This window comes from Erythrolamprus reginae, chromosome 4 (genome assembly GCF_031021105.1).
Source record: "Erythrolamprus reginae isolate rEryReg1 chromosome 4, rEryReg1.hap1, whole genome shotgun sequence".
Classification (NCBI taxonomy): Eukaryota; Metazoa; Chordata; class Lepidosauria; order Squamata; family Dipsadidae; genus Erythrolamprus; species Erythrolamprus reginae.
Window position 1 is genome coordinate 91,976,957 of NC_091953.1, and position 17,577 is coordinate 91,994,533.

Here is a 17,577-nt window from a genome sequence, read left to right on the forward strand (position 1 = left end):
AGTAATCGTTGCAAGTATTCTTACAATGTATTGGTTTAATGGCATTACTACAGGTAGTCATTGACTTACAGCCAGTTGCTTAATGATCATTTGAAGTTTCAACGGCCCTGAAAAGGTGACACATGACTGTTTTTCATACTTATGACCCTTGCAGCATCCTCATGGTCATGTGATCAAAATTAAGACACTTGGCTTGAGAACTGACATGTATTTATGACAGTTGCACTGCCCTGGAGTCATGTGATCACTATTTTTAACCTTCCCAGCTGGCTTCTTACCAGCAAAATCAAAGGGAGAAGCCAGATTTGCTTAACAACTGCATAATTCACTTACAATAGAGCTCAACTCATTTAACAATTGTCTTGCTTGGCAATAGACATTTTTGGCTGAATTGTGGTTGAAAGTTGAGGACTATCTGTAGCAGTGTTGTTTAGATGAGATCTTGTTTATTAGAGAGACCTATATTAGCAAGGATGAATGGAAAATATGGTTTCTTTCCCCTTCTCCATTTTTAAAGAAATATCAGGAAACTGAATTCCCTAAGGCATGAGGGCGATATGGGTACTATGGACCACTCACAACCTCTCAGTCCAACAATGTTAGTTGTTGTTGAAAAAATAGAAGGCGGGAATATTAAATGTGTTTGGAGACATGATTTGACCAAGTACAAATAAAATGTATGTATGTGTGCATGGAATAAAAAGCAGGATAAGAACATAAGATCAGTGTATATTATAATACATTAGGTGAAGTGGGAAAATAAGCTGAATCTCAACTGTTCTGTGTTTCTCCTCAAAGAAAACTTTAGCTTTCTGTTTCTAAATAATCCAGTCATTACGTAAGTCATGTCCAATTTTATAAACTTTTTGCCGAAGTTTTTAAATTAATCACTGCAACTGAGGGCCTCTTGTCATTAAGTGAATCTGGCTACCTCTAACTTTGATGCATGTATAAAATGTTATGACTATATTTTATAATCTACAAGACACTACTGGGATATAGCAGTCTCCACTCAAAGTTATCTTGCAAAAAGCATATTCCAGTAGTTGATTCTTTGCCAAATTGTTGTCACTGGCATGAAAAGAATGATCTGTGACCCTTCTCTTAATATACATTTTGGCAACAAAAGCCAGAAAAAAATCCAACACACTTCTAAATTCATTCTCAAGAATGAATCCTATCCCTGTGTTTATCTATATGGGTTGGCTGCAATATTCATAGCATGGTAGAATGGGAATATTTTTGTCAAGCTACGTTTTGTTTGCTCACCCTTGGCACCTGGCAATGATGTAATTCTACTTCTTTTTATGAAAGCAGGTCCTAGGTAGAATGATGACAAAAAATAATCATAAAAGATTATATAAAAATACACCAGCAAAAAAAATAATATCAGTAAACATTTGTGCCTGTGATAAAAATGATATTCCGAAATAACTAATTTATAGAAGACCAGAAGATAAATTGTCATGATGTAATTGCTGGAATTTCCATTTTTAGATTTGAGTGTTTTATAACAACAACAACAAAAACCCAACAATAGGAAAAATCTATGCTAGACCACAAGCACTTTTTGTTGTGTCTACACACAGGTGTAAATGCTTGTATCACATTTAGCTTTAATTAGGATGAATCCCGAATGAGTGCATTTCCCATCTTTTTCTAGCTTCCTTTCTTTTTATAGATTTATGGAGCATTCTCATCCTATACTAGTTGAAGTTATGAAAATGCTGAAGGGACTTAAGACTGAACCCCAAACATATGACCATTGCAGTGCATCCACAATGACATAAAAATTCCAGCACTTGGCAGCCCACCCTTACTTACAATGTCAGGGTGCTTCAACTCCCCCATTTATATAGTCTCCCCCCATACCTTCCACATAGCTGACCTTTGCTCCTGCTGCTGACCAAGCATTCCTGGCCTGGCTTTTGATAGGTAGCTGCTGATTGCATGAGGCTTTCTTCCCAGGTTGCACATGGGCAGCAGAGTCTTCAGAGCACAGGGTAGCGAAGGGACTAGGACTACTTTTGGGTAGCTGAAGTTTCACACTGAGATGCTATTTTGTGCTATGCTGTTGGGATGACTTCCAGAAATGGCTATGATTTTGTGCTGTTACTTAGGGGCTTCTTTCAATACCAAAGCCACAGTATACCAAGAAACCCTGAGCTAGAGTGTGACAAGTAGCTGAAAAGCCTTGCATTCTGGGGCTGCTTGCTGCCCTGCAAGGGAGCTGCCAAAGGACAGAGATGGAAGGAAATAGTTGAGGGGAAATGAAGGGAGGCAGCCTCTTACCATGGGAGATTGAGGGAGGAAGGCTTCAGTCTGAAAGAATAGCTTGATTTGGGGTGCGTCCTGGACTAGCAACAGATGAAATTCAGTTAATGACCATAATAGGATTTTCTAGAATTGCTATCACTAAGCAATATAACGCATGTGACATCAAGCTTTATGACTTGGTTTACTTGGTGATGGAAATCACCATAACTACCATAACTCAAGGACTATCTTGTATATATCATCAATGACTGGAGGAGATTTAAGTTTTACAAATGAACTTTTATTTGATGTTTGTTTATACAATTTTTAGGCCACCTAACTAACAGTTGAAAATCAAAGGCATCATGAGTAGAAACATATAAATAAAAAATATCCAAATCTAACATGAGTTGAATTTTTTTCACTCCCCGAAGGTGAGAATAACCAGGACATTAATTGTTCCTCATCATCAAAGTGGGAGTCTGTGGGGAGATATCAGGACCGGCATCATAAAACAGAAGGTATAGGATAGTGATGGCAAACCTATGGCACGGGTGTCACAAATGGCACCCAGAGCCATATCTGCTGACACACAAGCCTATCTCAGCCCCATCGTGCATGTGTGTGCCGGACAGCAGATTTTTCACCCACACACAGGCTCTGGAGGGCATTTTTTTGGCTTCCAGAGAGACTCTCGGAAGATGGGGGAAGGCATTTTTACTCTCCCCCTGCTACAAGGAATCCTTTGGAGCCTGGGGAGGGTGGTCCCTGGGACCGCCTTCTGCCGCACGAATCCCAGCGACTGGTTAGGTCCCACAGAGTTGGTGTTCTCTGTGTCCCGTCAACGAAACAATGTCATCTGGCGGGATCCAGGGGAAGAGCCTTCTCTGTGGCGGCCCTGACCCTCTGGAATCAACTCCCCCCGGAGATTAGGACTGCCCCCACCCTCCTTACCTTTCTCAAACTCCTCAAAAACCACCTCTGTCGTCAGTCATGGGGAAATTGATTCCCCTGGGCCATTTCCGCTTTATGTATGGTCTGTATGAGATGTATGATTGTTTTTATATTAACGGTTTTCATTTGTTTTAAGTATTGGATTTGTACTGTTTCTTGTTGTGAGCCGCTCCGAGTCCTCAGAGAGGGGCGGCATAGAAATCTAAAAAACAAAACAAAACAAAACAAAACAAAACAAAACATGAGCCTACTGGTCCACCAGAACTTGGGAAATAGATTGTTTGCAGCCTCTACTATAATTTATGGTACTGGCTTTTTTGGAGAACCGGTAGCAGAAATTTTGAGTAGTACTTCGGAGAACTGGCAAATATTACCTCTGGCTGGCCCCAGAGTGGGGTGTAAATTGAGATTTTGCAATATCCTTCCTCCAGGAGTGGGGAGGGAATGAGAATTTTGCAGTATCCTTTCCTTGGAGTTGGGTAGGAATGGAGATTTTGCAGTATTGTTCCTCTGACATGCCCACCAAGCCACGCCCACAGAACTGGTAGAGGAAAATTTTGAATTTCATCCCTGCAATAATCCATTAAGCATGATTTCTTCCCCCTGCTCCTCCTCCTCATCCCTTTTCCTCAGTGATAAAGCAGTAGGAATGTGGCATTTATTTATTGATATTTGCAGCAATAAATTTAAGTCTGATGTTTGTGTGCAAAGTCTTTAGCTTAATCTTGTGACTATTTATTTTTATATGGCATCTCAACCACCCCTTAGCTTATTAGAGCCAAGCAAGAATGTTAATTACTCTGGCTGACATTCTTTCTCAGGCTGACTTGGTTTGCTCTTCCGCCATTGTCTGAGAAAGAACATCTGCCCTGAGAATGACCTCTCTGCCACCAGCGATCATGCTTTCTCCATGGTCTTACTCAATCTCAACCCAGAAAAAATAAATAATCAGCCCTAACACTGCCTAGAATCCATCCTGGCTCACCAGCTATATGCTTTTTCTTCCTCAAACTTTCTTTTTAAAGTCTGGTGAAAGTCTTCCTTTTTTTCTACTCATACTAATAGCATCCTTTGTCCTTAAAGAACGTCTGTTTTGTAGAAAAGTGTGTTGCCAGTTCTCTCCCAAGTCCATGTTATCGTTAAGAAGAACAGCTTGTCTGGGATTTTTAGTGACAGGATAAGTGCAGAGTGCAATTACATACCACCACAATCTTTAGCAAAAAACCTCCCTTAATAATCTTGCTTAGAATTGTTTTTAACTGATAAAGCATTTCATAATACTGTAGGCATTTTACAAATTATAAATAGGATACTTCTGAAAGTCGCAATTGTTCTTTACTTTGAAGAATAGAATTTTCAGATTTGGCTGAATGTAGGTGCTGATTTACAATCTAATTCTAATGTGCAATTTATGATGATATATCACTAGACGTTCAATTTCGCCCACAGAGGGTAGCTGGAACAAAGAAGTAAGAGGTTTATTAATTATTTGCTTTGCATGCTGTCTTACTTCAAAGGAGTTTTGACTGATTTGCACATTTTGATCATAGCAGTAAATGTGAAGTATATTAGGCCAAGGTAGATGGATTGTCTTTTGAAACTATGAACTTATGGTATTTATTTATTTTATATACATGAATTTATATAGCGGTCTGCTCCCAAGGGACAAAGGACTGTCAAAGGACTGACTTGTTGCTTATGTCTCTTTGGTTATATAGTGTTCTCCCCCGTCTGCCCTTACACTATTTCCTGTATTTTATCTTAGGATGGATATATGGATATATGTTTATCCCAGGCATGTTTAAATTCAGTTACTGTGGATTTACCAACCACGTCTGCTGGAAGTTTGTTCCCAGCATCTACTACTCTTTCAGTAAAATGATATTTTCTCACGTTACTTCTAATCTTTCCCCCAACTAACCTCAGATTGTGCTGCCTTGTTCTTGTGTTCGCTTTCCTATTAAAAACACTTCTCTCCTGAAACTTATTTAACCCTTTAACATATTTAAAGGTTTCGATCATGTCCCCCCTTTCCCTTCTGTCCTCCAGACTATACAGATTGAGTTCATTAAGTCTTTCCTGATAAGTTTTATGCTTAAGACCTCCACCAGTTTTGTAGCCCGTCTTTGAACCCGTTCAATTTTATCAATATCTTTTTGTAGATGAGGTCTCCAGAACTGAACACAGTATTCCAAATGTGGTCTCACCAGCGCTCTATACAGCGGGATCACAATCTCCCTCTTCCTGTTTATTGTACCTCTAGCTATGCAGCCAAGCATTCTACTTGCTTTTCCTACCGCCTGACTGAACTGTTCACCCATTTTGAGACTGTCAGAAATCACTATCCCTAAATCCTTCTCTTCTGAAGTTTTTGAGAGCACCGAACTGCCAATACAATACTCAGATCGAGGATTCCTTTTGCCCAAGTGCATTATTTTACATTTGGAAACATTAAACTGCAGTTTGCATTGCTTTGACCACTTATCTAGTAAAGCTAAATCATTTGCCATATTACAAACGACTCCAGGAATATCAACTGTATTGCACACTTTAAAGTCATTGGCAAATAGGCAAACCTTCCCTACCAAACCTTCCCCTATGTCACTCACGAAGATATTAAAAAGAATAGGACCTAGAACAGACCCTTGTGGCACACCGCTTGCAACCAGGCTCTGCTCAGAATACTCGCCATTAACAGCAACCCTCTGATATCTACACTTCAGCCAGCTGCAAATCCACTGAACTATCCAGGGATTAAGTCCAATCTTCACTAATTTATCTATCAGCTCTTTATATGGAACCATTTCTTTTAAGAGTAAGAATGATGAGCACGTTTGCTTGCACTGAAACAATAGATTTATTCTTAAAGAATCCAGTAGATAAATTGCACAAGGATTTATAGCAGAGATGGTTTTCAGCAGGTTCTGACCAGTTTTGGAGAACTGGTAGCAGGAATTTTGAGTAGTTCAGAAAACTGGTAAATACCACCTCTGACTGGCCCCCCACACATATATTCTTTGCCTCCCAAGTCGCAGCTGATTGAGAGTAACCTTCTCCTGAAGTGGTGAGGGAATTGAGATTTTGCAGTATCCTTTCCCTGGAGTAGGGTGGAAATTGAGATTTTATAGTATCTGTTAAAGTCAGAAATAGCAACAGAACAACTGCCAGCTTCTTATATAGAGCAGGTTAACTAGGAACAGCCAATAGAATTCAAAGAACCTTTAACAGTGAACAACCATTAAGATAACTAGAACCCTCAACCAATCAACAGGTAGCACAGACACAACAGTATCCTTCCCTGCTATATCCGCCAAGTCATGTCCCCCAAGCCACACTCACAGTCTAAAAAAATTGAATCCCACCATTGATTTATAGATCAAAATCAGCAGGCTTGCTCATGTTCTATCCAAATTGGCATCCCAACTTGTAGGTTTCAAATAAAGACAGTGATATGCCAATAGACAATTAAAAAAATTCCTATAATAAAAAAAAATGCACATAACTTATTTTTATATGCTTTGTGTTTCCAAATTATTCATTGTACACCAGCAGTAATGTATTGTATTCCTCAGTTTTTTTAAAGCTGGCATGGTCATTTGTTATCTCTAGTTTTATTTTATTTTTTATTTATTTTATTTGTCTAATACACAATAAGGGTTTTAGTGGGTTTTATCTATATACACATAGTAAAATACATGATGAAGGTTATAGAGGAGATACTCATAGTAAAATATATCTAAGAAATAATAGAAAAGAAGATATAGTAATAGAACATATCAATGAAAGAATAGAAGAAGAGATATAGGAATAGAAGAAAGGTATAGGAGAGCAATAGGACAGGGGACGGAAGGCACTCTAGTACACTTGTACTCGCCCCTTACTGACCTCTTAGGAATCTGGATAGGTCAACCGTAGATAATCTAAGGGTAAAGTGTTGGGGGTTTGGGGATGACACTATGGAGTCCGGTAATGAGTTCCACGCTTCAACAACTCGGTTACTGAAGTCATATTTTTAATAGTCAAGTTTGGAGCAGTTAATATTAAGTTTAAATCTGTTGTGTGCTCTTGTGTTGTTGTGGTTGAAGCTGAAGTAGTCACCGACAGGCAGGACGTTGCAGCATATGATCTTGTGGGCAATACTTAGATCTTGTTTAAGGCGTCTTAGTTCTAAACTTTCTAGGCCCAGGATTGAAAGTCTAGTCTCATAGGGCATTCTATTTCGAGTGGAGGAGTGAAGGGCTCTTCTGGTGAAGTATCTTTGGACATTTTCAAGGGTGTTAATGTCTGAGATGCGATATGGGTTCCAAACAGATGAGCTGTATTCGAGGATGGGTCTGGCAAAAGTTTTGTAAACTCTGGTAAGTAGTGTGAGATTGCCAGAGCAGAAGCTAGGTAGGATTAGGTTTACAACTCTTGAAGCCTTCTTGCCTATATTGTTGCAATGGGCTTTGGCACTTAAATCTTTTGTTATTAGTATACCAAGGTCTTTAACCAAGTGGGGATTATCTGTGATAATTTGATTATTCAGTTCGTATTTGGAGTTCAGATTCTTCTTCCCAATGTGTAGGACAGAGCATTTGCTAGTTGAGATTTGGAGTTGCCATGTGTTAGACCACTCAGAAACAGCGTCAAGGTCTTTTTGGAGAGTAGTTGTGTTATCGGTGGTGTTGAAGAGTTTTACATCGTCGGCGAAGAGGACACAGTTGCTTGTGATGTAATCGCAAAGGTCATTGATGTAGAGAATGAAGAGCGTTGGTCCCAGTACACTACCTTGGGGAACCCCGCTTTTAACTGGGATGGGTGTGGATATGGTGCTTCCTATTTTGACCACTTGTTGTCTGTTTGACAGGAATGCTGTAATCCAGCTATGGAGGGATCCTGAGATGCCATAGGATTTGAGTTTTAGGAGTAGTTTGTTGTGGACCACTGAATCAAAGGCTTTGCAGAAATCAATATAAATTGCATCTGTAGATTTCCCTTGATCTAGATGAGTTGTCCATATATTTTTGCAGTGAAGGAGCTGCAGGTTGCAGGATAGTTTTTTTCTGAAACCAAATTGTTTGTTAGAGAGCAAATTATTAGTTTCTAGATGGAGAGTAATTGATTTGTTTATAATTGATTCCATGACTTTGCATGGGACGCAGCATAGTGAAATTGGTCTGTAGTTATCTACAAGAGAGGTTTGTATCTGGATATATTATTTTGAAATAAATATAAGTTGTGACATTACAAAAGGCCCAAAACAGTTTTTGCAAAGGTGATTTTTGCTGATTTTGAAAAGTTTAGCGGGGTCATATAATTGGTTAGACAAGAAAGTCAAAAACACACCCTGGGAGAACACGGTAGCAGACAATTTCTATAGTGTTGATTTCCCCAAAACACATTTTTTTCTTTCAGTAGGATCAAGATTAGCAAAACATATATAATTTTGATTACTGTGGTAATCAAACTGACAAATATTTCTTTTAAAGCTACATATAAGGGAAGACATATCCCTGAATCTTTAAAATTTGACCTTAGGAACTATTGATGTATTTCATTGGATTTCAGAACGACTAATTCCATGACAATTCTGGACAATTTATGTAAAATATGAAATATAAAGAAAAAACAGAAACACATTCTGAACCAATAGCAATAAGATTTAGACTTACAGGTATATCGCTTCAGTTTACAGCCCTTCACCCTTAACTTTACTGCTTCGCTATACAGCCTTCTCTAAATAGTTTACAAAGTCAGCATATTGTCCTAACAATCTGGGTCCTCATTTTATTGATCTTGGAAGGATGGAAGGCTGAGTCAGTCTTTTTTAAAAATTACATTTTATGTTTTTGTCCTTTCAATGTCTCATATCGTGAGCATTTCATATATTCATAAAATATTTTTTAACAATATTTCTTGTTTTTTAACAAAATTATAATCCATTATCATTTCATTTTCAATGCATCTCTCACATTTCTTTTCCTCTTAATATCTGTCTTTAATCTTTTTCCCTCTTATGGTTTTTCTTGCTATTTTAATTCCAATAAACAAAGATGTGGTCATTTCCCAACTTAGTATTAATATCTTTTACTTTGCTTAATTCCTTATATAAATCAAAATTACTTATTTCAATCTTCATATTTTCTTCTATTTTTTCTATCTTCATCTTTTCTTATTCAAAATACATTGCATATTTCAATCTTTATATTTTTCTATTTTTCAATCTTTTCTTATATTATTTTATAACCATTTCTGCATTATTCATAATTATATTTTATCCTTATCTCAATAAACAATTTATCATACTTAGGTAACACTAAATTAATCAAACCTCATCTATCATGAAAGTTATATTCAAAAATATTACTTTTATTTTTCCCCCCATACAAAACTTATTTTAAAGTTACCTATTTTCAAGCTTCTTTTCTATTATCAGACTTATATTCAAAAATATTACTAATAATTTATACCTTTTTAATTTTCCTTTATCCGTTCTCCTTTGCCCTGCTCCAAAGTTCTAATCCTCTTTTCTTTTCTTATTTTGCTTGCCTCCCCTTCTATCTTTAACTCTTTTTTTATAATGGTCTCTATCTTTCTCCTCTTTTTCCCTTTTTGTTGCCTAATATTGCTTTCCATACCAGAAATCTTCCCCTTCTGCTTTGCTGCCTTTTTCAACTTCTGTATTACAATTATCTCTTTTCTGTATTTTCTCTGTTGTTGCTTATTTCTTGGTTGTCCTGTTTTTCACTTTTCCAAAATTCTGCATCTTTTCCTTATTTGTCTGAACTGAATTTGATATTTTTGCATTACATTTTCCAGTTTCATTTCTATATGACCCATGACTTTAAATTTTTATTTCGTTCCCAAAAATATTTCTGGCATGTTTTGCTTCTTGAGCATGCATGGAAGCAAAATCATACTGGGGTGCACATGTGCGTTGCATGCGCACGCACACACAAGGCTCCTCATGCTGTGTGCGCAGCACTCTGGTAGCACCATGTAAAAGTAATCTGTCCCTGCCCCCCCCCCGTGTTAACATTTATTTATTTATTTATTTATTTGACTTCTATGCCACCCAATCCCGAAGGACTCAGGGTGGCTTACAACAACAATAAATACAATATAAATAGATAAAAAGCAATAAAAAGAAATCAAACATTATCTAAAACTAAAACATTATCTAAACTAAAACTCCATAAAAAGTTATTTAAAAAGATTTTGCTTGACCCACCACTAATCCTTAGCTTCCTCATTTCTTCCGCTCATTTTTCGTCTTTTTTGTCCCAGATCACAAATCACTCACTTTTCCTCTTGCTCAGTCTTGTTAATTTTGGTCCTCCTTCAGCTTTCTGGCAGCCATTTATTAGTTTATTATTAATTAGATTTCTATGCCGCCCTTCTCCTAAGATTCAGGGCGGCCAGGTTTGCTGCCGCAGCTTCTCACTGTCGGCTAGGGATTTGCCACTTGGGGAAGGGAGATGTGATTCCCCTCTATCGTCCTTGGGGTTCCCCTTCTCTTTGCCCCCTCTATGGGGGTGGGCGGGTTAGGTCCAAATTCAGACCTTCAGGTATGAAGTGTTTGGAGCTGCCCATGGTCCTGGCTTCTGACCTCACTGAAGGAGGAACTGAAAGGCTGAGTCAACCTTGAACTGACAGTCAACAGAAGTAATCTGCAGTACTGCATTCTAACCACTGCACCATCATGGTTATTTCGTGCTGCAGAAATATTGGAAGGTTACAAATAAATTTGAAAATTGTATACAGTGATCCCTCGATTATCGCGAGGGTTCCGTTCCAAGACCCCTCGCGATAATCGATTTTTCGCGATGTAGGGTTGCGGAAGTAAAAACACCACCTGCGCATGCACGCCCTTTTTCCATGGCCGCGCATGCGCAGATGGTGGAGTTTGCGTGGGCGGCGGGGAAACACGGATCTTCGTCTGCTCGCTGCTGCTGTGGCCGCCCAGCAGCTGATCTGCTCGGCGGCAGCAGCGAGGAGCCGAATCGGGCTTTCCCCTTTGCGTGGGTGGCGGGGAAACCCCGATCTTCGTCTGCTCGCTGCTGCTGCAGCAGCAGCGAGCAGACGAAGATCGGGGTTTCCCCGCCGCCCACGCAAAGGGGAAACCCCGGCTCCTCGCTGATGCCCCCGCTCGCCCGCCCGCCGCCCGCCAGCAAGAGGGGGAGAGATAGAGAAAGAGAGAGAAGGAAAGAGATGAGAGAGGGAGGAAGAGAGTGTGAGAGAGGAAGAAGCAAGATAGAGAAAGAGAGAGAGAAAGAAAGATGAGAAAGGAAGGAAGAGAGTGACGTCATCGGGTGGGAAAAATCGCGATATAGCGTTTCGCGAAGCTCGAGATCGCGAAAATCGAGGGATCACTGTAATTCTATAATTGTAAAATTTATAATTTTATAAATTGTATATATACATCTAAATTTGTTTTGCTGGTCAATGATCTGTAATTGTTTTCCTCTCTCCTTCAGTGGAATTTTTATACTGTGAGTTGGCTTCCATGAAGTCCATATATCAATTTGTTAAAGAGTTTAAGGCAAAGAATTGCCCACTTCATATCCTGATCAATAATGGTGAGTTTTTATTACTATGATTATTTATTTGTTTGTTTGTTTGTTCGTTCATTCATTCATTCATTCATTCATTCATCGATGTTCATCTGTTCAAATCCACAATGTATCTTGAATGAAAATCATTTACAGCCCTAGCTGCAAAATGATGTCACTACTAAGCAACATAATTATTTTTTTTGAACCTTCTTACACAATTAGGTACTTTCCCCACACTATTTTTTGACATTTCTTAGATTTCCTCGTAAAGTGAGTTCTAAATTTTAGATTTAAAAAACCCCACATAAGAATAATTGTATCAGTTATCTTATATCAGTTATTTCATATAATTAACATCTTTGCATAATTATATCAGTTATGTTTATCAGTTATTTCATATAATTAACATCTTTCATGTTTTTCCTAAAATTCACAATTGTATTTAAATATATATATATATACAGTACTGCTTTTGCAAATCTTTTTTGTTTGTTTGCTTGTTTATTTTTTGAGATATCTAAATACCAGTAACTATAATGTAAGCTAAAGTGAAAATTTAAATTTATTTCAAAATGGAACATGAAAATTATCTTAGCATTTTGGGAAGAGAGGGTTTTCTGATAAAGTGAACTGCAGATCATAAGAGCTGTTGCTTTTTACTGAAATGGGTTAATCAAAAAGATGATCAGATGGCTCCTAAAATTACCTTGGGAGAAACTACCAGTCCAAACCATAAAAGTATAATTATTGGAATATGGCCTCTATGATTGATTAGTATTATAGTAACTCCAATCATTTATTTAGATTAGATTAGATTAGATTTATTGGATTTATATGCCGCCCCTCTCTGCAGACTTGGGGCGGCTCACAACAATAGTAAAAAACAGTACATAGCTACAAAATCCAATGCCCACTAATCCAATTACAATTTTAAGTTAAGAAATTCATAAAACAATCCCAATATATATAAAAAACAAGCACACAATCAATCAAATGGCAAAACAACATGGGCAAGGGGGAGATGTTTTAGTTCCCCCATGCCTGACGGCAGAGGTGGTTTTTAGGAGTTTACGAAAGGCAGGGAGGGTGGGGGCAATCCTAATCTCGGGGGGAGCTGGTTCCAGAAGGTCGGAGCCACCACAGAGAAGGCTCTTCCCCTGGGTTCCACCAGACGACATTGTTTAGTCGATGGGACCTGAAGAAGGCCGACTCTGTGGGACCTAACCGGTCGCTGGGATTTGTGTGGCAGAAGGCGGTCCCGAAGATATTCTGGTCTGGTGCCATGAAGGGCTTTATAGGTCATAACCAACACTTTAAATTGTGACCGGAAACTGATCGGCAACCAATGCAGACTGCGGAGTGTTGGAGTAATATGGGCATACTTAGAGAAGCCCATAATTGCTCTTGCAGCTGCATTCTGCACGATCTGAAGTTTCCGAACACTTTTCAAAGGTAGCCCCATGTAGAGAGCGTTACAGTAGTCGAGCCTCGGCTTGATGAGGGCATGAGTGACTGTGAGTAATGACTCCCGGTCCAAATAGGGCTGCAACTAGTGCACCAGGCGAACCTGGGCAAATGCCCCCTTCGCCACAGCTGAAAGGTGTTTCTCTAATGTGAGCTGTGGATCGAGGAGGACGCCCAAGTTGCGGACCCTCTCTGAGGGGGTCAATAATTCCCCCCCCCCCCCAGGGTAATGGACGGACAGAAAGAATTGTCCTTGGGAGGCAAAACCCACAGCCACTCTGTCTTGTCTGGGTTGAGTTTGAATTTGTTGACACCCATCCAGGCCCCAACAGCCTCCAGACACCGGCACATCACTTCCGCTGCAGTTCATTTACTTTTCATGCAGTGTGCTCCACAGATATTTCATACAGTTTATTCAAACTTGTATTCTAAATTATGCATTATGGAATCTCCCAGACAAAAGTTCATGATTCATTGATTTAATTGTAGTAAATCAAGTTTGGCCATGTAAATAAACATCAGAGCGATAAAATATTAAAATCATCAAATGTTTTGGAAGCATAATGCAGGTGATTTGAATATATCATATAGATTATATTTCAGACTACATTGCCATATCTTTTTGTTTCTGATTTACTCAGCATATGGATATTTAGTACTGTAGCATGAAAAATAATTCATTCTAACAAAATATGACTGGCCTCAATACAGTAGCCTTCAAGTTAACAACTGTAATTTGAACCTGAATTAATTTTTTTCCTCAAGTTGCTAAATGACCATAGCAGTTATTAAGCAAATCCATTGTGCTTAATGTGTATTTTTTGTTGGAAACTGGATCTAAACACTTGTTTCTGGCAAAAATCAGGATCACGTGAAAGTAAGACCCTGCAAACACTTGTAAATGAGGCCTCTGCTATGTCTGCATAATTTAAGTTTCTAGATTTATATACTTTCATGTGTGTTCTTAATGCTGCTAGTGATTATTACTCTTCTGTTTATTAAATTTTTGACACAAATATATGTTTATATCATATCATCAATGAGGATGGGCTGAGGATACATTCCATCCAACATAAATCCCAAAGCTTGGAAGACTCAACCTCTGGTCACAGTGACCGACCCAGATTGAATCTGCCATGTAATCAGTCATAAAATAGCCCTTTCTCTGATTGAAGTTCTCAGATTAATTGCTTTATACAGTATTTGTTTTCTAATAATGTAAATAATTAATCTAGAATGAAATATAATTCGTTCTGATTGGAAGCAACTTTTCTGCCAGTAAAACTTGTTTTCTTCATTTTTTCTTCTTTTGTTGCATCTACATACATTAATACTTAAGCTTTTAGTTTGTTCAAATGAATTTCATGGTTTTAGTTCTGATAGTAAGTTGTGCTTTAGATCTATGCTTCTTGGAAAAACCTGGACCAATTTATCAATTATTTATGAATATTAGAAAACCATGAATAAGAATAAAATTTTTAACTTTAAATCTATTCATTCAATTTCCTATGTTTAATCACAAATACTACTATAATTTATGGTACTGGCTATTTTTTATGAAGTATTACATAAAATAATAAGCTTGGTTTCAACACATTTCAATGGACTGAAGATAGAGAGCTAATGATTGCAACAAGAAAAGGAGCAGATTAACAGGTCTGTTCTCTGAGCACAGGGTTCTCCCACTTCCTCTCTTAATTATATTTTGAAGTTGCTTATTAATGATTTTCTGGATATTAAGTCAAGTTCCATCCTACCATAAAAAGGTCCTTCTGGCTTGGGGGAAAGAAGCTTTACGTGACTTCAAGGATTAAAAAAGTAGTCTTTATTTTTTGGAAAACAGCAAAGGGGGGATTAGAATGTTGTTTCTAGAATGTTAAGGGTGGATTTGAAAAAATATTTCCTGTAGGGCACTGAAACCTTTATGGAAGAATATATGAAATTCTGAAATTAACTGTACAAAAACATCCATGGGAAAGTTTTGATAACTGGAAAATAAATATATGACAAAAGACCCTTGAAGGATGACTAGAGGGAAACAGAAAGAATTAAAGAGTACAATTAAAGGAGAAGAGACCCATTAATACAATGGACATATCTCATTTGACAATAGAACAAATTAAGGCTGTTTGAAAATTTTGTTTGATTCAAAATGAAAAATAAAATAAAAATGAATCTAACATACAATATAGAAAAGAATAGATCTTACTGGATGAAACAGAGACTCAGGTTGATTTAAGTGGGAATTTGAAAACAGATTTTAAAAAATACCAGATTACAAGAGTGGTGTGGAAAATGATGTAACAATGAATTTGCATTTGAGACCAGCTAATATAAAAATGAAGGGGTTATACAAAATGGATATATAAAACTAGTGAAGTTGATCATGAAAGGAGATAAAGAGAAATTTATAAGGCATTAAAGATCTGTTTACAAGTGGGGAAAAGTTTTTTTTGTTTTGCTTTCTTTCTTAGTGAAAGTGATAGATTAATACATATTACTATTTCTGGTAACTTTTAGTAGCCTTTTGCTGATGAGTTTGAATGACAAGTTTTTACAATTTCATTATTAATAAGGAATTAGATCTGGAAATAAGTTTATTTAAAATTGAATTACTAGTTAAGTTACTGAAATTGTTTATACTTGTCTTGAAGGAGAAGTCATCTTTTATAGATCTTTTTTCTTGCCTTTCTTTCTTTTTTTGTACCTTTATGCACTTCTCTTTTTCTTTACTTTTTATATTTTCCTTAGTTTATATTAGTCTTGTCTTTGTACTTATATAATCTAATGAAATTATTATATTATTAAAAATAAGCTTTGTTTCTCTGCTTTGTTCCTTTATTGTATTGTTTGTAAAACTGAATACAGTTAAATGAATATAGAATTGATTTAAAGTCATACAGCCACAATATCAAATTAAAAAGCGTATTCTTCCTGGTTTATATTGGCTTCAGTAATTATATTAGCTAGAGAAGCACTTAAGTAGAGTGCTATTTTTAGTTTCGAATTAGCTTATGCATTGATTGTAATTTCTATCTCTTGTTTTTGAGATTTAAAGATCTATCTAGTTTGCTTCTAAGACTGTGAAGAGATGGAGGAGTGTTTTTTCTGAGATAAAGAGTAATTCCTTGTGTGTATAGGGTGAGGGGAGAGAAGGAATAAATGCTTTAGTTCACTTTCATAATCCCCATTGTCTGAGAATTACAGGAAAGTTTCATAGAATATCTACAGGATAACTATTTTATAAGGATTGACTACTATATTCTTAAACTAGGCATTTTTAGTGAACAGTATATGATTTCTCTTTCCTTTGGAGAATTGATTTTTTTCCCCCTGTTCTGCCAGGCAATAATTTATTTTCTCTAAAAAAGCACTATCGTATTTTTATATGATTTAAGATAACATATTGCTGAATATTTGACACATTGGCAATGGGATATTATTTACTGTTATTGATACTGTATTTAGTGTAGGTTTCTTTTTGCTCTGCTTTCTCTAAAGATGCATCTTAAATCCATAATGCCTTATCTGCTTTGGACTTCAGTGGGAGAATAGCTAGGCGTGCTAGATCTTACAACAGTCTATGGTTCGATCAACCATGTATCCTTCTAGACCACATATGAGGATTGGGAATTGGGTTACCCTTTTTAGATTATTCTTTCCTAAATACATTAGGTGGGTCCAGATAGTGTGTATGAAGAGAAGTCTCAGCACATCCTCATTTTATTAAATACCTCCACAAAGTCACTAGGGGAAGTCCTCTAGCATTTTGGCTAGATTATCTTCAAGACTGCCTAGTCCAGAGGAGTCAAACGCGCACCATCATAGCATTGTCACGTGACGTATCAGGACTTTCCTTCTCTAAACAGGGCAGGGGGTGGGGCCAGCACGTGATGCATTTGGCCCCAGACTGTGAGTTTGACATACCTGGTCAAGTCAAATAGAATCTGCCTACCAAGAAGTACTTGAGAAGAATGTCTGCTGAGGGTCCCTATCATGTATAAAGTACAATGAGAGAGGACTCCAAAATGGGCACTATAGGCAGCTTCTCCCACCCTTTGAATGCCTTTTCATCAAAGAGAAGAACTGCACTTTCTTCCAAGTACTTACAAAGTTTTCAACAATGTGGTTTCAAAAATATTCACTGAACCCAATTCATGCCAAACCAATCTCATATCATTTTTCAACACCATAACCAAGTCAGTTGACCAACGCAACTTAGTGGACCTCATATACTTGGACTTCAGTAAGGCTTTCGATAAAGTCGACCACAATCTCCTAATCCACAAACTAGAAAAAAATGGAGTAGATTACTACACATGTAGATGGATAAACAGTTGGCTGACCAACCGCACCCAACGAGTTG

General features: G+C 37.5%; 1 protein-coding gene across 1 annotated transcript in view; it reads left to right on the top strand.

The window, feature by feature from the left end:
* LOC139166800 (E3 SUMO-protein ligase ZBED1-like) overlaps nt 1-17,577 on the top strand; it is a 147,227-nt gene that overhangs the window by 54,644 nt on the left and 75,006 nt on the right. The window contains exon 4 of the mRNA XM_070750885.1: nt 11,670-11,771. Coding sequence (XP_070606986.1) covers nt 11,670-11,771 — 102 coding nt within the window. The remainder of the gene's footprint in view (nt 1-11,669; nt 11,772-17,577) is intronic.